Consider the following 25,413-nt stretch of genomic DNA (forward strand, 5'->3'; position numbering starts at 1 on the left):
GGAGCCCAGGCGGAGCCAGGCGCCCGCGGAGACCTCGCAGGGCTCCACCGCCCAGCATTGTACAGGGCTGGGGATCAAGGCCCCATGAGCCAGAGTCCGGCCCCAAGCAGCCCCCGGGGAGGCCTGAGAGCAGAGCGAGCGCCTGTGCCCGGCAAGGCCTGGGTTCCAGCAGACACCAGACCTCCCTTGCGGAGAGAGGGACCCCACCAGGAGGCCTCGGGCACCTGACACCTCTCCAGGGTCAGCCCAGCCGCTCCCTCCCTGTGGCTGCCGGACCCCAGGGGGCCTGACTGCTGTCTGCGCCCCAGGCCTTTGCAGCCTCCTCTCTCCAGAGCTGGGCGGGGCTGACTTTGGAGCAGAAAGGCCAGGCAACAGGCACCAATGCAGGCACTGGGAGGGGGACTGGCCAGAGGCTGCCCACCCGCTCAGCACAGGCGCCAGCGTGCCGGAGGTGCCTGCTGGGCGGCGCCCTTCCTGGGCACTGGGGACACACAGCACCGGGGAGCGGGAATTCGGGTCAGCTCGGAGCTGGTGGGGGCACTACGCGTGGGCCGTGTCAGTGTGTGCACGGGGGACTGTGTGCAGGTGTGGGTGTCCAGAAAGAGGGCCCGGGGCGGCGATGCTTGGGCCAGCGGGCATCCACCAGAGGGAGAAGGGGCCCCACGAGGCTGCTTGGGCAGCACAAGTCTGGTGGCTTGTTGGCAGGGCTGGAGAGGTGGGTGTGGGAGTGCACAGAAGGGGGCCCTCCGAGAGGTGCCGGGGTTGAGGTGAGGAAGGGGGCTTCCGGGGAACTCCCAGGTATCAGCAGGAGTTGCAGTTTGCGGTGGGAGGACAGATACACCTGAGGACACGCCGGGCTTGCGGGGGCGGGGATGCAGCAGTGGGTGTGTGCTGTGGGCGGGGTTGGGGCCCGAGGACCACCCTGCAGCTCCCACGGCGGGGGCAGCGGCACCGAGCTGAGAGGGGAGAGTGCTAGTGAGAAGGGCGGCCCGCCCTGCTTTCTCTCAGCCTGGGCCCCAACCTGCCCTGTGCCTGGTACTTTTTAAGGGAGCATGGAAGCCATTTTTAAAGCCCTTCCTCCAGCAGGGAGGATATCGAAAGACGAGTCAGCTGACCGGAGATTGATTTGCATCTCAAAGGGTATCTGTTCAGGACCTCACCGGGCAGACCTGCCCACTCCCAGCCCAGCCCCACCCACTTGCTCCCTGCGGGCTTCCCCGCCTCCTTTCTGGTTTCTGGAAGGCCCGGGGAACTTCCAGACACCCAGACTAAATTGCAGATTCCTTCAGAGGGGCCTAATCAGCCCAGGGATCCTGGGTCCTGACCCCCACATGCCGCCTCCTCCTTCCTGACCCGGTGTTCCCTCCTCCAGGCCCCCTCCGGGGCCAGCCCTGTGCCGGCAGTTCAGCGAGGCCGGCAGATCCTGGAGAGAACAGCCCCAGACAGGTAGGGCCCCGGCAGCTGCCCACTGAGAGCTGCCCCCGACTGAGGGAAAACTCGGCCAGGAGCCTCTGCCTAGGTCTCCGGACTTTGGCCCTAAAGCCTTCGTTCCCTGGCTGCACGCACACAGCCACTGCCGGGCCTACCGGGGCTGGCTAGTCTGGCCAGATGGGCAGAGTGGTGGCATGGAGGGGGCACAGGAGGCCGTCCAGCGCCGCACTAGGGTGGAGTCGGGTGGCCACGAGCTGGCAGGAGGGCAGCAGAGGTGCTCTGGGCAGTGGCTGCTCGTGTCCACCTCCCCCGGAGGTCCTGTGCTGGTTCTTGGAGGAGCCCCAGGATTCACCCCACGGCAGCCTGGCCCTCACTCCCAGACTCCCTGCCGGCCCCCCAGTCTCTCAGGGTGACTCATCCACACCCCAGCTCAGCGTCCCTCCTACTGCCTTCACCCACGGGAGAGCCCGTGAGCCGTGCCCGGCACCACGGGACATAATTTTGCCTTTGTCATCCTCTGTCTCTCCCATGAGGTGGGAGACTCCCAGAGGCCTCCCTGTGACCGGAAGGAACGTTGTCACCGTCACCAGCCTGTTCTGGGTTTGCCCAGCCAGGTGGCTGGTGCCCTCCCCCCACCCCTTCCCCGGGCCTGCTCCCACTTCCTTTACTGGAGCTCTCCTCGGCGGCCTGGCAGGGGTGTCTCTTGCAGCTCAGGCCAGCTATCCCAAAGCCAGGTGCTTCTGAGATGGAACCGAGAGTGCCTGGTCACAGGGGAACCGCAGGCCAGAGCCATGGGTCAGAAACCACGGTTTCTCCAGAGCCAGTGCCCAGAGCGCAAGGATGTGAGAGCCGGGGTGGGCCCCGGTGCTCAGCCCGGGCCACCTCATGGCGCATCTCAGGCCCGGCTGCTGCTGGGAGGGAGAAGAGTGGGGCCCGGATGAGGGCGTTGATTTCACTAAGCACCGGGCAATGAGTCTAAGAATTCACTGCTCTCATCCTCCTCCCCATTGCCACTGTCACCACCATCATCACCACCATCATCACCACCATCACCACCATCACCAACCATCACCACCATCACCACCATCATCACCACCATCACCACCATCACCACCATCACCAACCATCACCACCATCACCACCGTCACCATCGTCACCACCGTCACCACCATCATCACCACCATCATCACCATCACCAACAATCACCACCATCACCATCATCACCACCATCACCATCATCACCACCGTCACCAGCACCATCATCACCACCGTCACCAGCACCATCATCACCACCGTCACCGCCATCACCATCATCACCACCGTCACCAGCACCACCATCATCACCACCGTCACCACCACCACCAGCACAGTTCTCCCCTGTAGCTGGGCTGTCTTCCGTGCAGCATCTGCCCCCCACTGGTACTGAGCCTGGGCCAGTGGAGATGCTGAACGGCCCTGGTAGGGAGTCTGGTGCCTCCTAGAGGGCTTTCCCATAACTCCACCCGCCCCGTAACCTGTGCCCTCCTGTGTCCTTGCCCAAGTGCCAGCTGAGGCCTGGAGGATTCAGTGCCCCAGGTCCCCCTGACCCTAACCCAGCCCAGGACTGGGGACACAGGGAGCCCAGGGCTGGGGGGCTCAGGGCTGGGGGTGGGGCAGCTCTTTACCCCCAGGGTTTGGAAAGGCCCAGAGTCGTTTCCTACTTGCTTGCCGCCCCCCCCCGCCCCGGGAAGAAATGGAGGCTGATGGTTGTATGCTGGGGCGGGAGCTTCTCCTCTGAACCCTGCTCTCCTTGTGCCTCAGGCTGCCAGGAGCCCACCATCAGCCGTCCTTGGCCCGAAGAGAACACTGCAGTGGGACACGCAGGCTGGAAACACATGGCAACACGCAGCCCTGAGCCCCGCGAGGTCTGCTCCTTCCCTCCTGAGCATTGGGCTCCCTGCCCCATGGGGATGGCACAGACACCGAGGGGGCAGAGGGGGTGACACACTGCCGGTGCCTGAGGACACACCGCTACCCCCCTTCAGCCCAGCAAGAGGGGCCCCCGCCCCCGCCAACAGGCAAGGCATCCCCGGGCCAGGATGTGTGTCCGCTTGGGGTCCGCACCCCACCTCAGGACCACCTGCGGTCACCTGGGACTCCAGCTCCACCCACAGGGCCCAGGGCCCATGTCCCAGCCACACCTCTGTGCTGCATCCTTCTGCGACATGGACAGGCCACAGGGGTCACTCCCCCGGGCTGGCTGGTGGCTGGTGCGTGGCGATTGGACGGCGCAGCCGTGGGCTTGACCGTCCACAGGCAGCTTGTGCGAAGCGACGGGGCCGCAGCCATGGACGGGGCCGGACCCTCCTGTCCTGATACTCGTTTTGGGCCCAGGACTCAGGAACCCAAGCTCACGGACCAGGTACCGGTCGGGACGCAGGGGTCTGGTGGGAGTGGGAGGACGCCCTGTGGGGCCGTGGCCGCACCCCGGCCGCCGGCAGGTCAGCTGCTGGGCCCTGCGGGGCTGTGTGCCCAGGCTGCGTCCTGGCCAAGGCGCCACCTGCAGGCGAACGTGGCTCACAGCACGAGGCCGCCGGGCTGCTGACTCCAGGACCAGGTCCCGGGCGGGGCGCCCGCCGTTACTGCCTGCGGTCCACACGTCTCCAGGCCAGCCCCCGCCCTCCCAGCACGGTCCCTGCCACCCAGGGTTTCGGCCTTTACCTGGGGGGGGGGGGCGGCTCTTCCTCCCTCCCCCCGCCCAAGGCTGTCTGGCAGGAGAGAGGTCCCAGGAGCACCCATGTGGGCAGTCAGGCATGGCAGGGGTGACTTAGCGGTTAAGGAAGGAGAAGACAAAGCAGGGGAGGGGAGACGGAGTGGAGACAGGTGACCCGTGACGGGGACGGAGGCCGTCCCCCACCCGGACACCCCAATTCCACCCGGGACAAAGCAGGCCCCCACCCCACATACTCTGAATCCACTGGGGGAGCAGGGCCACCCCCTGCCAGCGGCCCAAGCACCTTCCGAGCAGGGGTCCAGGTGGGTCCCCCGAGCAAGCTCAGAACAAGTGCGGTGAGCGATCGTGCCAGAATCAGGTCGTGTAGAATGAGGACGTTACACAACAGCCTGTTCGCGGGAGCAGCAGTGAATAAATAAACAGATGAACGGCTTGAGGAGGGGAAGGGGGTCCGAGGGAGGTGGCCTCCGCCCTGGGCTCCCACCCTCAGACGGGGGCTGACCTCCAGGGACAGCGGGCTTTGGGTTCCCCAGGACCCCCCGGCCGAGAAATCGGTGTTGGGGACACCAGGCCGGGATCTGGGGGCCTGGTCCAACCCTGCCTCTCTCCAACCAAGAGGCCCAGAGGAGCCGAGAAGGCTGCCGGAGCCCGCACCTGAGGCCGGGCAGCGCGGCGGGGGCGGCAGCAGCTGGTGCAGGAGGGCCTGGACCCAGAGCGCTGGCCCCAAAGGTGTGGGCCCCGACCTGACCCCGTGTCAGGGGGCCAGCATCCCAGGAGACTGACCGACTCAGGGAGCCCGTGCCAGCGAGACCACCGGAGGAGGGGCCAAGCCCAGTGCCCTCCACCAGACTTCCAGAGCGGAAAAGCGAACACTCTCCCAGCGGGATTTCCGTCAGTAAGCTGATGGGGAGGACAGTCACGCTGAGATGCAGAGAGTAAACGTGGAAGATATTTCAGGAAGAAACGTCTCTGAGCAGCGAGCATAGAGAAGGAAGTATCAGCTGGGGACAGAGTCAGGAGGGCCGACCAATGAGCAGAAGGGGACAGGAGAAGGGGACAGGAGGAGGGGACAGGAGAAGGGGGGCGGGCCTTCCGGGAAGAGAAGCTTCCCGGCGCCCGCCGGGCCGGGCGGGGGTCCCTGGCTTCCGGGCAGGGCTGGTGATGGGGCCCCCCGTGAAGACGGACGGACGCGGGACCCGTGGACCGGGCTCTGCCTCTGGAGAGTGGAGGCTGGAGGTCCACTCGGCGCACCAGTGTCCACTCCGGAGGCGGCCCCCACGGCCACTGCCCGCCCAGGGCGGAGGACGGGCTCGGAGGGGACGCGACCACCTTCCCCACAGGAGCAGAGCAGGTGTGAGGCAGGGAGAACCCAACAACCGGGAACCCGAACAGGGACCTCGAGGCAAAGCAGAAACGGCGCGGAGCCACGGGGCCCATCTGGACATCTGGGCGGCTACGTGGACGTCAGCCCAGCTGCGGACGCGGCACTGACACGCCACGTAGAGGCCCTCTCGCAGCGGCCCCTCCTGGGGGGACACCCACAGGAGCAGCAGAAGGGAGCGCGGGGTCTCGGCACAGCCGAGGGGCGGGGGGTGCAGCCCACTGCTCGGTGAGTTTGGGCGGCCCTGTGATTGAGTCCACGCAGGGCACACGGAGGAAGCGTGCTGTGCTGGTTCATGGCCTGAGCCTTGGCCAGGCCTGGGGACCCCTGCTCTGCACCCGCCGGGCCCCGGGCAGCCGTGGAAGAGGGCGAGGCACCTGCCACGGAGGCCACGCGGAGGGACCGCGGGCAGCGGAGGGCACAGACCACAGCGGGGAGAGAACCAGCCCACAGAGCCCCGGCAACCCAAGCCAAGAGCAACCACACACGCTTGCTGTACAGCAGACCGCGAGCCGGCCCCGTGCTGCCGGCAGCCTCTGTGATCTCTGCCTTGAGGTCTCCCAGCTGCCGCAGGAGCAGACCCCCTAGTCCCACCCAGAAGTCAAACTCCCCTCATTCCAACATTTTTTTTTTTTAAATTCAGTGGCATTTAGTACATTTACAGTGTTGTGCAACCACCACTTCTTTTTTTTTTTTTTTAATCTTTTTTTTTTAATTAATTTATTTATTTTTGGCTGTGTTGGGTCTTTATTTCTGTGCGAGGGCCTTCTCTAGTTGTGGCAAGCGGGGGCCACTCTTCATCGCGGTGCGCGGGCCTCTCACTATCGCGGCCTCTCTTGTTGCGGAGCACAGGCTCCAGACGCGCAGGCTCAGTAGTTGTGGCTCACGGGCCCAGTTGCTCCGCGGCATGTGGGATCTTCCCGGACCAGGGCTCGAACCCGCGTCCCCTGCATTGGCAGGCAGACTCTCAACCACTGCGCCACCCGGGAAGCCCCATTCCAACCTTTTAAAAACATCACTCTGCTCCAAGAATGATTCTTAGAAACAGTGTATGGGTAAAAGTCAAAGACTGGTACCTTGTGTATTTTTTCAAAAGGCCAATAGAACAATTCAGTATCAGCAAGTTCAACGTGATGGCTGATACACTTGATTTCATTCCTTCCATCTTCATATTTGTTTGTTTTGCTGGTTTGCTATTCACTCCGTTTTTCACCCTGTTCATCTGAAGTTCCCTGTACTCTGCATTCTGTTAGGAGTTATGATCCTTTTACCTTCTCTGTTAATTTTGGGAAATTAGACGTGTATTTTCCTCCCTGCATCTCCTGGCCCTGCATGTTTCCTTCCCTTCCCTCTCTGCTGCCCCGGATAAAATTTTAAAAATAATTTAAAAATTTTTAAAAATTTGCTTACTTTATCAGAGAACAGCAAAGGAAGAATAAAAGAACAAAAATATGAGACTCATAAAACAAATAGCAAGATGGGAGACTTAAAATCAACCATATGAATGTAAGGGGACTAAACACTCTTAATTAAAAGACAAAGATTGTCAGGCTAGAGAAAGGAAGGAAGACCCAAGTATATGATATTTACATAAGGTGAACTTTACACATAAAAACACAGAAAGATTGAAGTAAGAGGATGGAAGACGTATCAGTAAACGCTAACTGGAACAGTGGTGGTATGCCTATATTAACATCAGACAAAACAGACCTTAAAGGCAAGAAGTATGGAACAAGAGATAAAGAAATATTTCCTATTGATAAAAAGGTTAATTCAACAGGAAGACACAACAACCCTAAACGTGTAGGCATCTAATAACAGTTCGGAACCACATACAGCAGCCGCTGACGCAGCTAAAGGGAGACATACATGAGGCCACAACCGTGGCTGGAAATGGTATCCAGCTGAGAGGACAAGATGAACCGACCTGGAGGATGCAGATCTGAGCAACACGGTCAATCAGCCTGACGGGACACACAGCGCTACACCCGACAGCACTGCATCCAAGTAGATTCTTGTCAAGTCACACGGAACACTTCCCAGAGGCAGTCGTACGGCAGCCATGAAGCAAGTCTTCACACATTTCCCAGGACCGGACTCACAGGGAACCAGACCCCCAGCCCAGTGAGCCTTCAGACAGCACGGCCCTACCCATGGCCCGACTGAACCAGAAATGCCAGCCGAGCCGCTCCCAATCCTGACCCTCAGAAGCTGGGAGAGACGACAAATATTTATTATTATTACACAATGTTAATATAATAATATATACTAATACATAATGTAATTATTTATAATTCTTTATTGTTATTTATCTACTTCTCCAGCTGCTTTGTTCTGGAGTAACTTGTTAACGCAGCAACAGGTAACTAACACATCTTCTAGCTTCCTGAGTTGGGAGCCCAGGGTATGGATTTTACATATTTCTTCCTTTCTGACATATGCATTTGAAAGTGGTGAAGTTCCCTCTAAGCACTGATTAAACCCAAAGAAAACAGAAAAGAAGGGGAAGACCAGGAATTGATGATACAGAAAACACAACAGAAACTCGACAAAGCCAACAGTGGTTGTTCGAAAAGATTAACAAAATTGATGAATCCCTAGCAAGATTAAGGAAAATGGAACAACATTAGTAATGAGAAAGGGAACATTGTTACAGGTCCTAAGTGACTGAGAAAATATGAGGATATTATGAAGAAGTTTATGCTGATAAACCTGACCACTTGAATGAAATGGAAAAACTCATTGAAAAACATGTCTACCAAAGAAGTTGACACAAAAAGAAATAGAAAATCTGAATTATTCTACATCTGTTAAAGAAATCGAATCAAAGATCTTTTCAAGATCAGGCCCTTATTTCACATCTAATCAGACGTTCGGCACAAGAGACCAAGTCGGGCCGACTCTGGGTGAGAGCCCGGGGGCCTGGGACGGGGCCTGGCGGTGCTGCAGGGCCAGGGGAGGGGCAGCGCCCAGGGATGGGGAGCGGCACCCCCGGGGCAGGAGGAGGGCACTCCTGCCTCCCCAGCAAAGACGGTCCCACGGGACCTCGGACCCCACTGCAGTCAGTCGTGAAAGCTTGATCCCCGCTGTGAGTAGGGTCGGGGGGCACAGGTGCCGACACCACGTTCTGCCAGCCGACGGGCTGCAAACGGACGCCACGCGGCGGTCACCGTATTCTCCTCTTAATGCAGCTCAGACCTCCTGCAGCCTCAGAATAGGCAGCGCAGATGGGGACCCGTAAACCTCACGCCCCACACAGGGGCGACCCTGGGAAGGCAGCGAGCGCCGGCCTGTTTTCCAGGTGAGAACATGCTCAGTCCGCACCAGTGATACTCTGTCATTAGTATCTGCAAACTTTTTCAGGTTCTTAATACTTCGTGTTAAAAAATATATTCTGAGGCTGCGACAAAGTCAGGCCAAGCGAAAGGCTTCCAGGGGGAGCTGTACATTGATGGCTTCTGTTCAAGGTCGACCTCGGTTTTAGTTTCATTGCCTCATCCTGCAGCCTCCTGGCCTTGGGGAGAAAGGAAGGGGTCAGGTGGGGATGGCGCCGGGCGACGGGCGGTACCTGTCGCCTGGGCCCAGAGCCGCCCTCCCGAGGGGGAGCCCCCCCAGCGCGCCTCACCCCCTCTGCTCACCCCGACCCATCAGCCGGGCCAGAAAACGGTGAGACAGAGAACGAGGGGGACCAGGTGGCCAGAGCGAAAGGAGTGGGCCCTCCCGCCAGTCCGAGGGCAGGTGTGTCTCTGCGCGGGGGCCTCCCTTCCTCCCCATCCCCCCGGGGGGCCGTGTCCTCCGCACTCCCCTCCCTCCCCTCGCCGCCCCCTCAGCTCTGTCTCCCTGGGGCATAACCTGGACCCCCACCTCCAGCCCAGGCACGCCTGAGACCCCTACACCGCCTCATCCCCTAAGATAGACCTGCCACAATCTTGGGTTAAACTGACATCAGAGCTTGTGTCGTGAGGCCCAGGGAAGCCTCTGCTGCTGGCCCGCTGAGTAGCCACTGCTTCCGGTTTCCTTCCTGCAGAGATGTGTACTCTCTGTGAGCTGACTGCTCCTTTAAAAACATCCACTTAGCTCTCCACGCCCGTCCTGTCCTGGGGTCGTCCAAGCAGTACAAGTCCTCAATATCCTCCCCTGAGCTGGGGATCAGGCCCTGGACCCGCCTGGCCCCCCTGCAGACCCTCGGGCTGGGCTCCTCCTCCGGGGTCTCTTCCCCGTCTTGGGAGGACACGCCCGCTCTTCCCGCTCCAGAGGGAAGGGAAGGGACATCCCCGAGTCCCCGCGTGGCGCCTGGCCCAGCCTCTGCACGTGCCCTGTCCCTCCCTGGGGGCTCCAGGACCTCGGAGCCTGTTTGGGATGGTCTGGGCCCGCGGCCGCCTGGCAGCCTGGAAACTTCCTGAAGCTCCCTGGGTTTCCCGTGAGTTTCTAGAGCATCTCGGAGGTCAGGCCTCTCCGGTCGACCCTAGGGTCTGACTCATCTCTGCTTTCCATCCCTCCTTTTGTCTTTGTTTTACTTCCTGGGGGATTTGCTCGACCTCATCTGTTGATTTAGGCTTTTTAATTTTCAGGGATTTTCGCTGTATTTTTCACTTAACTCCGAGTTCTCAGCTACCTGAGTGCCCACTTTTGTAGCAGCTTGTTTCCATCACTGCCCAGAGGACTTCAATTCGTCTGCACGTTTCCAGTCGGCCGTTTTGGTCCCTCCCTCGAGCGCCCAGCGTCCCGGCTCCCACCCACTCAAGGAGGAGGCACTGAAACGCCGTACCCACTGGGCCGCGGCCCTGCTGGTCAGCAGGACGGGGGCGGGGGCCCACGAGCCAGGGCTCTAGGGTACTTGTCTCCGCCAGTTTCTTCGGAGGTCCCTTCCCGCTCTCAGCGGGGGAGAGCAGGCGCCCGGCCTGAGCCTCACGGCTCTCGCGCTCAGGAAGGCATCGCGTGGCGCCTGCCTTCCGCGGGGCTCCTCCTTGCTCAACCTCTGAGAGGCCACCCCCCGCGCGTCCTGCTGGGTGGGCAGGGGAGCTGAGCAGGGTGGTGAGGGCGCTGTGGACCTTCCACCCTCAGCCTCTCCAGTCCTGAGTCTGTGGGCCCCGTGGAACCAGCCATCTCGCTTCCTGCCAGCCTCCCTCTCAGAGGCCCTCGTGTCACACCAGCAGGTGGCTTTCTTCCTCCAGAACCAAGCTGGCCTGTGAATGGTTAGGTTACAGGCTCAGCGGCTGGAACAAAGGCCCAGACGGGGAAGCTGAACCAGGTGCGGCGGTTTATCTGAGGGCCGCTGTCAGCGTGGGGACGCTACTCTGCCCCTCACTCCACACTCTCAACCTCAGGGTCTGGGATGGCTGCCCCAGCTCCCACAATCGCCTGTGCATTCCAGCAGGGGGAGGGGAGGACAAGCTCAGGAAGTTCATACACACGTCTATGTCTGTTCCCGTCCTGTTGGCCAGACCGCAGTCACAGGCCGTCGCATACGCTACAAGGGGTGTTGGGAAACGTGGCCTCTAGCGGGCGGCCCATGCTCTGTTCGTGATTATGGGAGGAGCTGGCCTCTCCTCTCCCTTTCCTTTGTGCTGAGGAGCTGCATCACTTTGCTCCTCTCCTGTTGTCTGGTGGGGCCGCAGGGCGGACTGGAGATTAACCCACGAGAAAAGGGGCCACGCGCACCTGGAGGGAGAGCCTGCCGGGCATCAGCTGGCCCTCTCACCGGATGCAGACATCCTGGCCTTCCGACCTGATGCGAGCTCCTGGCCGAGGGGCCCACCTTCTCCCACCGGTGGTGCATCACACGCTACCGAGACTGTCTTGTGAACCGTGTGCGTGGCTCTCGGGCACCCACACTTCACACGGGACTTTATTTCTGTAGTTTTCACCCCCCGCCAGAGGGGACATTTGCTACAACTGATGAGCCCAGGCTGACACATCACCACCCAAGCCCACAGCTGGCCTTAGGGTTCACTCCTAGTGTTGTACATTCCGTGGGTTTGCGCAAATGTATAATGACACGTCTCCGTCTTCACAGTGTCACACAGAGTCGTTTCACTGCCCTAAGCACCCTCTGTGCTCCGCCTGTTCATCCCTCCCTCCCCCCAACCCCTGGCAACCACTGGTCTCTTTACTGTCTCCATAGTTCTGCCTTTCCCAGAATGTTATAGAGTTGGAATCATACAGTAGGCAGCGTTTTCAGTAGGCAGCGTTTTCAGAAGCCTCATACAATGCTTCTTTCACTTTGTAATGAGCATTTAAAGTTTCTCCCTGTCTTTCATGGCCTCTTAGCTCACTTCTTTGTACGCTGAATAATATTCCATTGTCTGGATGGACCACAGTTTATTAATCCATTCACCTATGGAAGGACATCTTGGTTGCTTCCAAGTTTTGGCAGTTATGAATAAAGCTGCTACAAACATTTGTGTGCAGGTTTCTGTGCGGACATGAGTTTTCAACTCCCGTGGGTAAATACTAAGGAGCACCACTGCTGGACTGTATGCTAAGAGTACACTTAATTTTGTAAGAAACCGTCACACTGTCTCCAAGGTGGCTGCACTGTTCTGCGTTCCCGCCGGTGGTGAATGAGAGTCCCTGCTTCTCCTCAGTCTCACGGGCACCTGGTGTTGGCAGTGTCTGCATTACAGCCATTCTAACAGGTGTGCCGTGCTAGCTCCTTGTTGCTTTAATTTGCATTTCCTAATGAAGTATTTTGTTCAGCATTTTTTCATAAGCATATTTAACATCTATGTATCTTCTCTGGCAAGGTGTCTGTTCAGATCTGTGGCCCATTATTTAATTGGGTTGTTTGCTTTCTTATTGTTGAGTTTTTAAGAGTTCTTTGCATATTTTGGACAACAGTGCTTTATCAGATATGTCTTTCGCAAATATTTCCTCCAAGTCTGTGGCTGTCTTATTCTTGACAGTGTCCTGCACGGAACAGAATTTTTAAATTTTAACAAAGTCCAACTTAGCAGTTTTTTCTTTCATGCCTTGATGTTCTGCGTAAAAAGGCGTCACCAACTCAAGGTCATCTAGGTTTTCTCCTATGTTGTCTTCTAGGAGCTTTATATTTTTGCATTTTACATTTAGGTCTGTGACCCATTTTTTACAGCTTTATTGAGGTATAATTTATATACAAAAACTGTACATATTCAATGTACACAGTCTGGTAAAAGTGATCCACTTTTAGTTAATATTTGTGAAGGGTATAAGGTCTGTGTCTAGATTCATTTTTCTGCATGTGGATGTCCGGGTGGCCCAGCACCAGCTGTTGAAAACACTCTCTTTGCTCTGTTTTATTACCTTTGCTCGTGTGTCAAAGATCAGTTGACTGTATTTGTGTGGGTCCATTTCTGGGCTCTCTTCTGTTCCATTGATATATTCGTCTCTTCTTTCACCAGCACCACACTGTCTTGATAACTGTAACTTTATAGAAAGTCTTTTTATTTTATTTTATTTATTTATTTATTTTATTTTTGGCTGCATTGGGTCTTCGTTGCTGCAAGTGGGCTTTCTCTAGTTGTGGTGAGCGGGGGCTACTCTTCGTGTGGTGCACGGGTTTCTCATTGCGGTGGCTTCTCCTGTTGTGTAGCACAGGCTCTAGGTGCACGGGCTTCAGCAGTTGTGGGTCGTGGGCTCTAGCGCGCGGGCTCAGTAGTTGTGGTTCACGGGCTTAGTTGCTCCGCGGCATGTGGGATCTTCCCGGATCAGGGCTCGAACCCGTGTCCCCTGCATTGGGAGTGCGGAGTCTTAACCACTGCGCCACCAGGGAAGTCCCTATAGAAAGTCTTGAAGTTGAGTAGTGTCAGTCCTCTTTGTTCTTCTGACTTGTGTTGGCTATTTTGGGTCTTTTGCCTCTCCACATAAACTTTAGAATCAGTTTGTCAATATCCACAAAATAACTTGCTGGGATTTTGACTGGGATTAAGTTGAATCTATGGATCAAGTTGGGAAGAACTGACATCTTGACAATACTGAGTCTTCCTATCCATGAACATGGACCATCTCTCCATTTATTTATTCTTCTTTAGTTTCCTTCATCAGAGTTTTGTAGTTTTCCTCATATAGATTTTGTGCACATTTTATTAGATTTATACCTAGCACCATTTTTTGGGTGCTAATATAAGTGGTATTGTGTTTTTAATCTTAAATTCCACTTGTTCATTGCTGGTATATGGTAAGCAATGGACTTTTATATATTAACCTTGTATCCTGCAACCTTGTTATAATTGTTTACTAGTTCCAGGAACTTTTGGGGTCAATTCTTTGGGATTTTGTACACAGACAATCATGCCACCTAAGAACAAAGATGCTGAGGAGAAACAGTGAGAGGGGACACCCCTGCCTTGTTACTGACCTTGGGGGAAAGCGTCTAGTTTCTCACCATTAAGGATGATGTTAGTGTAGAGTCTCTGTGGATGTCCTTTAACAAGATGAGGAAACTCCCCTCTATTCCCAGTTTGCTGAGAGTTTTTTTTATCATGAATGGGTGTTAGATTTTGTCAAATGCTTTTTTTTTTTTTGCATCTACTGATACAATCATATGATTTTTCTTCTTTAGCCTGTGGATGTGATGCATCATGTAAACTGACTTTCAGATGCTGAACCAGCCTTGCATGTCTGGGATACATTCCACTTGGTCGTTCGTAATTCTTTTTATACGTTGTTGGATTTGACTTACTCGTATTTTGTTGAGGGTTTTTGCATCTTTGTTCATGAGAGAGACTGGTTTGTAGTTTTCCTTTCATGTAATGCCCTTGCTTTTGGTACTGGGGCGATGCTGGCTTCATAGAATGAGTTACAAAGTATTTCTTCTGCTTCTGTCCACTGGAAGGGAGTTGATACAATTTCTTCCTTAAATGTTTGGAAGACTTCACCAGTGAACCCACTGGAAAACTTATTATTGATTCAATTCCGCTAATATGTATCAGTCTATTCATATTGTCTGTTTCTTCTCCTGTGACTTTTGGCTGATGGTGTCTTTCAAGGAATTGACTCATTTCATATAGGTTATGAAATCTGTGAGCACAGAGTTGTTCCCAACACCAAACAGACTTTGGAGTCTCTAATCTGAAGCAGTGCGATGAGACACAGCTGTTCAGAAGCCCTAAGAGGTAGGGTTTGGGGTGTCCAAGAATGAGGTTACTCCCGTCAATGACAGATCTGGAGAGAATAAAGGTTCCTCTGAAGGCAGGTGAATTCCTCAGGGCTGGGAAGGAAAAGGGTCTGAGAAGAGGGGCAGAGTCTGAGCAGGGTGGGGTCTCTACGAAGCGCCCCAGCCCCTGCCTGTGTTCCTTCCCTCCCCCTCACCCCTGTGGGCCCCAAGAGAGGGGACAACAGTGACAGAGCCCTCGGTGGGTGGTGGTGGATGCTGCTGGCCCTCGGGCAGCAGAGCCGGGAGGGGGGCTCCGGGCCACGGCGCCAGGGTGAGACACGCGGCTCGGAACAGGCCCACGGGCTGGGGCCTGGGTGCTGGGAGGACAGGCAGGTGTTCCTGCGGCCGTGAGGGCGAGCGCCCGCGGGCAGCGGGGGCAGCTGACGGGGACGCGCGGAGGCCTGGGTGCTCGCGGGGAGGGCGGGGGGGGGTGGGCTGACTACGCGCTGGGCGGGGCAGGAAGGTGTCTCCTCCGTCTCCATTTCACGTCAACCCACGTGGCTGGGTTAGCCGCAGGCGCAGACCTGTGACGCTTCCCCGATTTCCAGGGGTGAGGGAGGAATGAGCCCTCTGCCATCCACAGGTCACAGCATGATGACCTTCCCCCAGGCCCTCAAACCAGAGCTGGTGCCCGTGGTGGGAGCAGTGCCAGGGCCCAGGGCAGGCGGGTCCCCCCACCCCGAGCCCCCCGGTTCACTTCAGCTCTGGCCTCTGAGCCCGTGGAGGTGCCTCCCCGCGGTGGGCCTGGTGCAGACGGGGGTGGCGGGAAGGCGGGGAGGGCAGCATGGAGCCCCCTCGGTCATTCCCGGGGCGGACGCTGGGTCGGCAGGAGGCTGAGGGCACAGCGCCCGGCGTCAGGGCAGTGTCAGCACAGGAGGACGAGGGCTCGCCAGGACCCTGAGCAGCCGCTGTCCTGGGGGGCGGCGTTCTAGGGGTTGAGTGGACGCGGCGGGAGTGAGAGCTGAAAAGTGGCGGCATTGCGGCTCTCCCGCTCTTTGGCCCTGAGTGTACCTGGACCTGCAGGAGGGGCCCAGGGCACGCCGGGGGTGAGGTGGGGGGCGCGGAAGAGATGCATCTGCAGGGGGAGGTCGGAGGGCGCCGCGTCCAGCAGAACAGAATCAGACCCGGTACCAACCTCATTTCCTGACATGATTGCAATGATTTCTCTTTGCTTTGTTTCAGTTTCCCAGGCGAATGCATCGGTATTTTCTCATTACCTATCAGGTCAGTGGCAAAGGGAATCTTGGACGCCACCTGGAAATGCAGCGAGACGGTTTCAGGAATCTGGGAATACACAGCCGCTAATACCGAGATGGCTTCGGCTGCAGCACACTCGTGACCCACACGCTGGGGCCCCCGACCCTCGGCCTGGGCTGACCGGCGGTGCAGGGTGAGGCCAGAGCGCAGGACACGGGGCGGGTGGACGGCTGCTCAGTGGCCCGGGGGTGCCAGCGCGACAGACAGAAACACACTCTCCAGGGGCCCCGCGCCTCTCGTACAGCCCTGTGTTAAATCACTAAGTCAAGCTAACACACGAGGGCTCACACCTGACTAATAAAGTGGGGAAAGCAGAAAAAGCCTCGCTGTCGGAAAACCTGAATGACACAACAAACTGACACCAACAAACTGAAAACGTGCAAGAAGTAACTCAGTGCTGGCTTTTCAGCTACAGAAAGACCGCTGCGACTCCGAGTGAGAAGGAGGGCCTCCTGCACGCATGTGGGCACAGCTGGAGCTTAGGTGTGTCCCGCTAACTAGCCCCCTACCCCCATGCCCGGCGCCCAAGGCCAGGCAAGCTCCGATGCTCTCAGGGACCCTGCGAGCTCCAGAGGGCTACCGTCCAGCACCTGCAGGATGCTTTCTCTCCCCAGCAGCTGCCACGGGTTTTACTGGGCGGAGGGGCCGTGTCCAGGGGCAGAGGAAGACAGGGTAGTTCTGTCGTGGTTCTGGAAACTCTCCATAAGAATTCACAGGCCACCTCAATTTATTTTGAAAACAACAAATTCCTTAAAACTTTTAGGTTGCAGCATTACACAAAATATGTTTAAATAGCGCTACAAATGCTAGCAAATTCCTCATTTCTAGGGCCTGCAGAAGTCACACCTGGATTTCTGGTCAGCTGGACCTGGTGTGTCTCATCTGGATTTGCTCATCCACCTCCTCAAAGTGGCCCTCCTCCGTCTCCCGCCCGATTCCCCTTTCCCTGTTCTCTATCTACCAGGTTTGCCTTTCCAGAACCTTCCTTTCCCCTCCTCCCTCCTTGGGCCACGACTGGATGTCTGGTTGGAGCCCTCCTGCGCCCTGACCTCCTCGGCTCCCACCCAGAGGCCCACCGCCCTGGGCTCCCACGCCAGGCCCCGTGCTGCCGAGGGTGCCCGACACCCTGCTGCCGGGGGTCTGTCCTCACTGCTCTGCTGGGGTGCCCGGGGCTTCCTGAGAACCTGTGACCTCTGCCACGCCCCACCCCAGCCATCCCGTGGCAGCCTTGTCCTGCCCCGGGGCCCTGGTACGATTCTGCCTTCAGCGCCAGAAACTGGGGGCTGTGCGCCCATGTGACAAGGACGTGAGTGGAAACACACCAGGGCCCTCGACCAGTGCTGCCCGTTGCTGCCCCCGCCCCCGAATGGACCAGTCTGAGAACCAGGCCGAGCCTGCCCTCCTCAGCAAGCTTTAGACCTGTGCTTGTACGTCTGTGTGTGGGCCAGGGCAGCACAGCTGCTGTAGGGACAGGGCGAGTGCGGGGCTGGGGAGAGGCTGGGGGGCGGGCCCGGGGGAGGCGAGGGGGGGTCAGTGCAGGGCTTATCTGCCAGGTCACCTCTAAGCGGGTTACCAGGGCGGGACCTGTCCGCCTGCGTCGTCAGCTCCACCCCAGCACCTGTTTGACTCCTAGAAGGAACTAGCGCCAGGGAAGGCTGGGAGGGAGGAGGGAGGAGGGAGGATGGAGGGGGGCAGGGACCACGTCGGACCTTCCCTCTGCTCTTCTCCCCCCGCGATGCTGCCAGGCTGCAGACGCAGCAGAACTGACACTATCTGCTGGCAGCCTGGGAGCTGGCGCCCGCCTGGGAGCTGGCAGCCTGTCATTAACCGGGGTTCCCCAACACAGGGAGAAGAGCTAGTGCTGAAGCCACTAGGTGTACTTCTTAAAGGCAGACATTTAATTTTATCTTGAAAACCATTAAAAAAGTATATGATTTGGACTGAAAGCCCAGCCGTATTGTACTGTTATCACAAAGTACAGAGGAGGAAGGACCTTGCACCCCGAGGAGCAGGCAAGGAGGACGGGGCCGTGTTCATGGCTGTGAGCGTGGCTCGACCCCGAGTTGTTTGTTTTTTTGGTTTTTTTTTTTTTTTTTTTTTTACTTTTTGGCTGTGCTCTGTGGCACATGGGACCTTAGTTCCCTGACCAGGGATAGAACCCGGGCCCCCTACACTGGAAGTGCAGAGTCTAAACCACTGGACGGCCAGGGAAGTCCCTTGACCCCGAGTTTTATATGTTGAGTGTCAAGCAGACGAGGGATATTCTTCAGGCCAATAAAATGGATTCAGAGGTCACTGGCACAGCTGCCGGGTTTAGAGCATCGTGAAAAATGAAAATGCGAGGCTTTTTAAAAAGTGGGTGATGAGTCAGGAGGCTCAGGCCCCCTGCCCACGCGGGAGGCATCTTCTCTTCCCTTCCTCCTTTCAGGCTCCGGGGGGCAGGATGTGGGCGACCCCACAGAGCGCATGGGTGCAGCCGGAACGCGGGAGGGCCTGGCGCGGCCGGGGGACAGAGGCTGCGGTGGGCACGCAGAGGATGCCGAAACCCACAAACCCACGTCTTGTACGGACAGGCCTGCGATCCGACCGCTTCATTTCTGCGAGGCGGGACACCAGAAGTCTTCCAAGAAAGCAGTATTTTTAACTTTACTAGACATTTTGCAAGCAGCTGGCGCCCTGGCAGCAGCAGTGGCCGGGAGCCTGCTGCCCGAGGCCTCCGCTCTGCCCGCCGCTTCCCGAGCGCTGTTTACACCCGGAGCTCCGAGCAGCCGCGCTTCTTTTCTGAATTTACCGCCACTGGGGCTTCCTCACCTGTGAACTGCCTATCCTACCCTTTGCCTGTTTCTCTACTGCATTCTTTAATTTAAAAAATCTACTTGTGGTTTTTCTTTACATTTTAGATATTAATCTTTTGTTAGAAACGTATGTCACAAATATTTCCCCCTATCTTTTGACTTTAATTATAGTATTTTAGGCCATATAAAATATTTAAGTTTTATGAAGTAAATATTTCCTGCTGTGAGTTTCGGAGCTTCTAAATTTCCTATCTAACTTAGGGGGTGTTGTGCTACTCCAGGTTATACAGACATTCGTCAATGTCCATGCTGTAAAACATAGTGACCACCTTTCTCTGTAATATTCAAAACACACACAACGGGATAAGCTGCTTCTTGCACAGTATCACAGAAGTCGTTTCTAGCTGGAGTGACCGACATACAAAAGACAGTTCGCGCTGGTAACGCCATGCCCATGGGCACCACAGCCACGTGGCAGAAGCAACTCACGCATTTGTGGATGGACGGACGGAGGAGCAAAATGTGCCCATTCACACGATGGACTATCATTCAGCCTTAAAAAGGAAGGAAGTTTCGACACAGGCTACGATACAGATGAACCTTGAAGATGTTATGCTCAGTGAAATGAGCCAGTCACAAAGGGACAAATGCCGTGTGATTCCACTCACAGGAGGTCCCTACAGGAGCCAAATACACAGACAGAAAGTAGAGGGCGGGGCCGGGGGAGGGGGGTGAGGACTTGGTGGTTAACAGGGACAGAGTTTCCGTTTGGGAAGATGAGAAAGTTCTGGAGACAGATGTGGTGATGGTTACACAGTGGGAATGTCCTAAATGCCTCTGAACTGTACATTTAACGACGGTCAAGATGGTACGTTTGATCATATGTTACGCATATTTAAGCACGAGTGACCTGCAGCAGCTCCCCGTCCGACAGCCACCACGGTCATAACGATGCTTAAATACAACCCTGGAGGGGGGAGGGGGGAGAAGGTGCACCAGTCTGCCCGGAGGAGAGGCCTGGACGCCAGGACAGAGCCGCCTCGGGGAGCTCGGGCACAGAGAGGACCGGACAGGCCTCGGGACGGCCCTCCGGGCGAGGACACACAGCCTCTCCCTGGACCTGGGAGCAAGGTGGTCAGGGGCGTCCCCAGGAGGGCGCGAGCGCAGCTCCCCCAGAGGAGGGCGAGGGGCAGCAACGCTCCCCCCACGAGGCCGGGCGGCCTGAAGCCCACGCAGGAGGAGTGCGGGGCGGCTGGTGGGGGATGGGGTCTGAGTGCCACAGGGAAGCTCCCGGGAGGCCGGGAGTGGCACCGGGGCTGCAGAAGGGCGGCTGGGGGAGGCCGGGGGACAGGGAGGACGGGCCCGGGCCAGTGCGGGGCGCTGGGAGGCCCACTGCTGGCCTGCTTTCGGCAGGGAGGTCACTGCTGGCTGAGTGACAGAGGTCGGCGAGCGGTCAGGCCTCCTTCACCTGTGGACCCGGGCTCCGGCAGCCGCGCCACCCCTCGGGGCTGAACGGGCTGCCCTCCCCAGATGTACCAGGTTCCTCCGTGGGGTCGGGAGGTGGCTGAGCCCTCCCTCCTCCTCTTCGTCCTCTGGGCCAGCTCCCTCCACTCCTGCAGTGCTCGCTTGTCTCTGGAGGACACAGCGGAACACGAATGTTGTTAAAGGCAGCTTTGTGCGCAGCTTACAAAGATTTCTTTTTTTTTTTTTTAAAATTTTTTTTGATGTGGTCTAAAAAAAGATGTGGTCTAAAAAAAGACCATTTTTAAAGTCTTTACTGAATTTGTTACAATATCGCTTCTGTTTTATGTTTTGGTGTTTTGGCCGCGAGGCATGTGGGATCTTAGCTCCCCGACCAGGGATCGAACCCGCACCCCCAGCACTGGAAGGTGAGTCTTTACCACTGGACCGCCAGGAAGGTCCCTACAAGGATTTCTGCTGTCACTTTTAAAGCTTCACACAAAAGCCCTTCACTCCTGGCCCCGTGGCCGGACACACGGGCATCCTGGGGGCTCCGAAACGCACGTCTGGGCAGAGCTCCCTGGGCGGGGACAAGCCAGGCCCCGCCCCCCCCGCCCGGTGAGGCACCAGGACACTTTTCAGGGAAGGCCCGGTCGGGGCCACGGCCACGGGCTCCGCAGCAAAGGCTTCGGCTTTCACTGGTCTGCACGTGGCCCGGGGATGCTGACCGGTCCACCTCCTCTCAGACGCCCGAGCCTCACCTAGGAGCGTGAGCCCCGTCTCTCCAGCCCCGTCACCCGCGGCGTCACTGTGCTGTTGGCTGCGTCTCGCCCGCTGCACCGCGAACCGCCCACAGCAACGCCCAGGGGACTCGCTGCCCACGCGGGCACAGAGGCACCGCAACACTGGGGAGCCTCTGAGCTGAACAGAACCCACCCCTGCCCGGGCTGCGGCGACGGCGACGGGGACGAGACGGGGCCAGGGCTTCACCCGCCACGCGCTCTGGTTCTGGACGCTGCCTCTCCAGCCTGGGTTTCCACCTGCCTGTCTGACCCCACTCCTGGATCTTCCCCGGATTCCCACGGTCAGCGCCCTCCCATCCCACCTGCACATCTGGCCCTCGGTCTCCCCTCTCAGCAGAGCCCTCCATCGTGGGCCCAGACCCTGGCCACCATCCCAGACTCGCCCTGGCCTCTCCCGCTGCCTGCATCGGGGGCCCTTTGGTCCCCAGGGTCACAGCAGCTGGGCCCTCCTGGGCTCTGGCCGCTGCCCTGAGAGGGCCTCTGTCCTAACTCCACGATGAGGCAGGATCTCGGTGCCGGCAGAATCTGGCTACGTGCTCCCCCGGCTCCAGGCCCGAGGGAGGGCCAGGCACCCCCTCTGCACCCCTGCAGAGCCCGCCTCGCCCGTGAGGCTGCTTCCCGAGCCCCCAACCCAAGCCGGTGCTCCCGCATGGAACTGTCACTATGCGACGTCAGGGGCGGTGCTCCTGGGTGCAGGGGACCTGGCTTTGTCTCTGCCACCTCTTGGGAAATGGGCTGGAAGGTCCCTTAAGAGGTACAGGGCAGCGTTCTCAGGAGCCGCAGGAGCACAGGTAGCCAGGAAGTGTGACGTGCTCCACGGGGCTGTGCGGAGACTAAGCCACTGGACGGGGTCCCCACGCTGTTGCCAAGGAGGCCACCGAACATGGTCTCGGGGCCCCCGGCACAGAACCAGGGAGAGAGCTGTTGCTCGCCCTTTGATTCAAGAGCCGCCCTCAGCGAAGGCGGGCGGCACCCTGGGCACCGGGGAGCCCGACCTGGGGGGAGGGGCACGTCCCGCCCGGCCTCCCGAGGTCCCCAGCCAGGTGCCCACCCGAGCCAGGATGGCGGGCGCCTGGTGAGGACGGCGGCTGCGGGGGCAGCTGAGCCTCGGAGACAGAGGTGCTTAGCAAGGCGGCGGGGGGGGCGGGGGCCGGTGCTGAGCCTCCACAGCCGGGCAGCAGCGGGACCTGCCTGGATGCAGGGCAGAGGGCCGTCGGGACGCACGGTGAGGGGCCGCTCCCGCCCTGCGGCCTGGACTCCCGCAGAGGGACGCTCTGGGGAGACTCTGGGGCGTGGCCCGCGACCACCACGGCCCCGGGGGCCCAGGCCATGCAGTCACATCTGAGCCTCGCTGTCGGTTGGCTGCGTCCCTGCCGTCAGGATGCCAGCCCCAGGGCAGGGACACCGTGTGCCCTGACCAGGTCTGAGGGCCTACCATCACCCAGCCTCTCCCTGAAGGACATGAAACCCGACTTGAAAAGCACGTCTGGTGTCGGGACCACCACGCTGGCCCATTAGAACACGTGTTCTGCGAACCGTCTGCATCCGCGGGGCCCTGAGAGAAAACACTCAGGCGGGTGATTTCAGGAGGGTTTATTCACAAGGCGGAGCAGGGGCCCTGCTAGGAGGACGGGCTGCGGCCACCCCGGGGCCCTGGGGTGAGGGACCGAGGGGCCGCTGGCACCCAGGAACGGGAGCGGCGGGCGGGGCAGAGGGTCCCTGCCCTCCCTCCCCGCTTCCCTCTGACCTCCCGCCGGAGCCCGCCCTGGCCAAACCCAACCAGAAGGTGGAGGGCACCGTCCACGCCAGCCGGCCTCGCGGGCCCAGAGCGCGGTGGAGACAGGCAGTTGGCGGGGCTGGAGGACAGAGGGGACAGAGGAGACAGTGAGGACAGGGCCCGAGCTGGCCCCCTGCCGAGGCCGACCGAGCCAGCAGCAGCCCCGCGGGGCAGAGGCAGGAGCGCACCCCCCAGACGGGCACGTTATTTTTAAGCCACTTTCCTTAAACAAGACCTGTAAGCCGGGTGATTGACAGGAGAGGACGGGTAAAGGAAGAGCAAGGAACCAGAGGAGGGACCAGGGCCGAAGGGGCGGCGAATGCACAGGCCCCGCGAGGAGCAGCATGACAGCGGCCAGGCGAGGCCAGGGCCGCCCCCCTGCCCCCACCTCACCTCCTGCACTGCTCCAGCTGGGCCTGCTTCTCCCGCAGCTCCCGGAGGGCCAGGACCCGGCTCTCTTCCGGCAGGCTGGTGCGGCCCAGGGCCTGCTGCCGTGGGACCAGCTCGGGCAGGACGCTCTTGAAGGAGGGCGTCCTCGTCCTACGATGATACCAGGTCGTCAGCCGAGCACCGCAATGAACCCCGTGACGGCCCCGAGGGTGAGTGCAGGGCCGCGGGCTGGCTGCACGGAGATGCCCCGATGGTCACGGACAGCCGCCACCCCCAGAATCCACGACGTAGGCGGGGTTGGCCGTCAGGGCCTCCACCCCGCTCCCCAGGCCGGGCCATGGCTGGACCTACACCTGGGACCGGTGAAACCGCGCCATGCCGGGAAAAGGCTCACGCTGACTTGGACGAGGTACCAACTTGGTTCCGGGGGTCTGTGGGCTGGGGAGACCTGCCCTGCCTGCCTCCAGCCCTCCCAGGGCTACGGCCAGGCAATCACACTTGAACAAGGTTTTACTCTGAAAAATTTTCAAACCTACAGAACAGGTGAAACAACAGTGCAGTAGCCACGTGCACACCTTTCACATGGATCAAAGCTCTTTACTCTGTTTTCCAGTAGTGCCCAAGGGCAGCCTTCTCGGACGGGCCCTTCCTCACTGTCCCGCCACAGACTTTTACCACAGACACGCGGGGCGCGTGTTCATGCCGTCCGCAGGGCCACAGACCAGAGTGGCCGCTAACCATGGTCTGTGCCCTGGACGTGACGTCACCGCCCTTGCCGACGTATGAACCGTCTTCCCCAACGTCACTGGGTCACGTTCTCTCCGCATATTCACACATCCACACACGTGTGCACACCACACACCCACACACAGGATTTGAGTTTTTCTCTCGTGTAACCTCTTCCTCTGAGCCTGTTTTCTGGGTAACTTTAACCTAAACCAGGCCTGGCATCTGCCGTGTAACAAACGATGGCGACGTGGACACACGTCCACCTGATGTCTTAACAGAGAATCACAAAATGATATTACAGCCGTGCAGAGATCAAGGGAGTACACCTTTGCTTTCAACTTCTACCTGAAGACGGGCCTCGGGCGGGGTCGCCGCATCTCCTTGTCGCGCAGCACCGCCTTGAGGGCCGGGGGCAGCTCCACCGGCAGGCGCTGGCTCTCAGGAACCTCCGCGGGCTCGCTCCCCACGATCTCCTGCCTCAGCTTCCAAAAGCGCCTGATCTCCTCCTCGCTCGGCCAGTCCTCCGGAGGCTCGGTGGACCTTCTGCGCTCACGCGGGTCTAGGTTTTCCACAGGTGGGAAAAAGCCTGCCTTTTCTGTTAACACGGTTCCCTTTGCCTCCTGAGAATGAATGGCTTCTTTGTCAGGCACACGCTCTTTGGATAAATCCAACAGGGGATGCGGCAGCTCACTCACGGTCCTCTTTTTAACTGGGGAAACCGACAGCGAATAAAAGGCCGCTTTAGTAGACTGCACCTCCGCGCCCGAGGCGCGTGCAAGCCTGGAGACTGCTCCCTGCGCAGAAGGCTGGGTGGGGGGTGGCCCCTGTGCCCCAGGCCCTCACACTGCACATAAATCCATATAAATGAAGATATTTGCCCCGTCCAGACCTTCTGGTATCTGCTTCTAATTGATGTTCAGCCCACACACCTGTATTTTTTACTGCAATGCTTTTGCTGACTTTTAAACACTTTGATCTCTAGGAAAGTTATGTGAGAGAAAACTGGCCCACAACGTATTCATCCACAATTTATGCCAGATCCCTCATCGGGCGTTAGGGCCACAGCTTCCCACAGACAGGTGTCACCTGGCCTCACAAGGCCTCCTTTCCCGTGACGTGCAGGGACCCAGATGTGCTGACAGCCAGGTGGCCTGGGCCTGGAGCTGGGCTGAGGGTGTGAGGGTGTGAGGGTGCGGGGCTCGCCCACCAAGCCTGGCCTCAGCCCTGGGGCGGGCTCTCCAGACCCAGCAGCCCCTTGTGTTCTTAAACACATTGAAACAGCCTTGTCCTGTCCAAGTTACCTTCTTGTACAGAGTGAACTCATTTTCAGCCTTTCAGCCTAATTTATTTAGCTATTTTCTACCTTTTTTTCTAGTCGATTATGTATCTATTATACTTGAACCAATATAGCCCTCTTTGTATGAATACATACAGAAACTACAATTGGGGTTGAAAGACAATGGGTTTTAATTACACAATATTAAATTCTAAAAAATATGTTCAGTGTCAGTGGTTTACAACTCTGTTTCCTGAAGGGAAA

General features: G+C 58.3%; 2 protein-coding genes across 3 annotated transcripts in view; one reads left to right on the forward strand and one right to left on the reverse strand.

The window, feature by feature from the left end:
* Nucleotides 1–17,386, forward strand: LOC118882542. 2 transcript variants are annotated; one of them, XM_036828422.1, is made up of 5 exons: nt 1–1,140; nt 1,373–1,446; nt 3,232–3,335; nt 3,727–3,832; nt 15,886–17,386. In XM_036828422.1, exons 1-5 carry the CDS (start codon nt 1,053–1,055, stop codon nt 15,964–15,966), a joined length of 453 nt encoding a protein of 150 aa, XP_036684317.1. In that variant the 5' UTR covers nt 1–1,052; the 3' UTR covers nt 15,967–17,386. The 2 variants fall into 2 exon arrangements, with proteins under 2 accessions (XP_036684317.1, XP_036684316.1); XM_036828421.1 differs by lacking the exons at nt 3,232–3,335; nt 3,727–3,832; nt 15,886–17,386 and adding an exon at nt 1,965–2,522.
* The window catches only part of LRRC27 (leucine rich repeat containing 27), a 27,520-nt gene continuing 10,000 nt past the window's right edge, over nt 7,894–25,413 (reverse strand). The window contains 6 exon segments of the mRNA XM_036828420.1: nt 7,894–9,039; nt 15,797–15,915; nt 20,250–20,284; nt 20,287–20,345; nt 23,148–23,294; nt 24,219–24,582. Of these exon segments, the coding sequence (XP_036684315.1) occupies nt 9,012–9,039; nt 15,797–15,915; nt 20,250–20,284; nt 20,287–20,345; nt 23,148–23,294; nt 24,219–24,582 (752 nt within the window). The 3' untranslated portion in view covers nt 7,894–9,011.

Source organism: Balaenoptera musculus, chromosome 16 (genome assembly GCF_009873245.2).
Source record: "Balaenoptera musculus isolate JJ_BM4_2016_0621 chromosome 16, mBalMus1.pri.v3, whole genome shotgun sequence".
In the NCBI taxonomy this organism is placed as follows: Eukaryota; Metazoa; Chordata; class Mammalia; order Artiodactyla; family Balaenopteridae; genus Balaenoptera; species Balaenoptera musculus.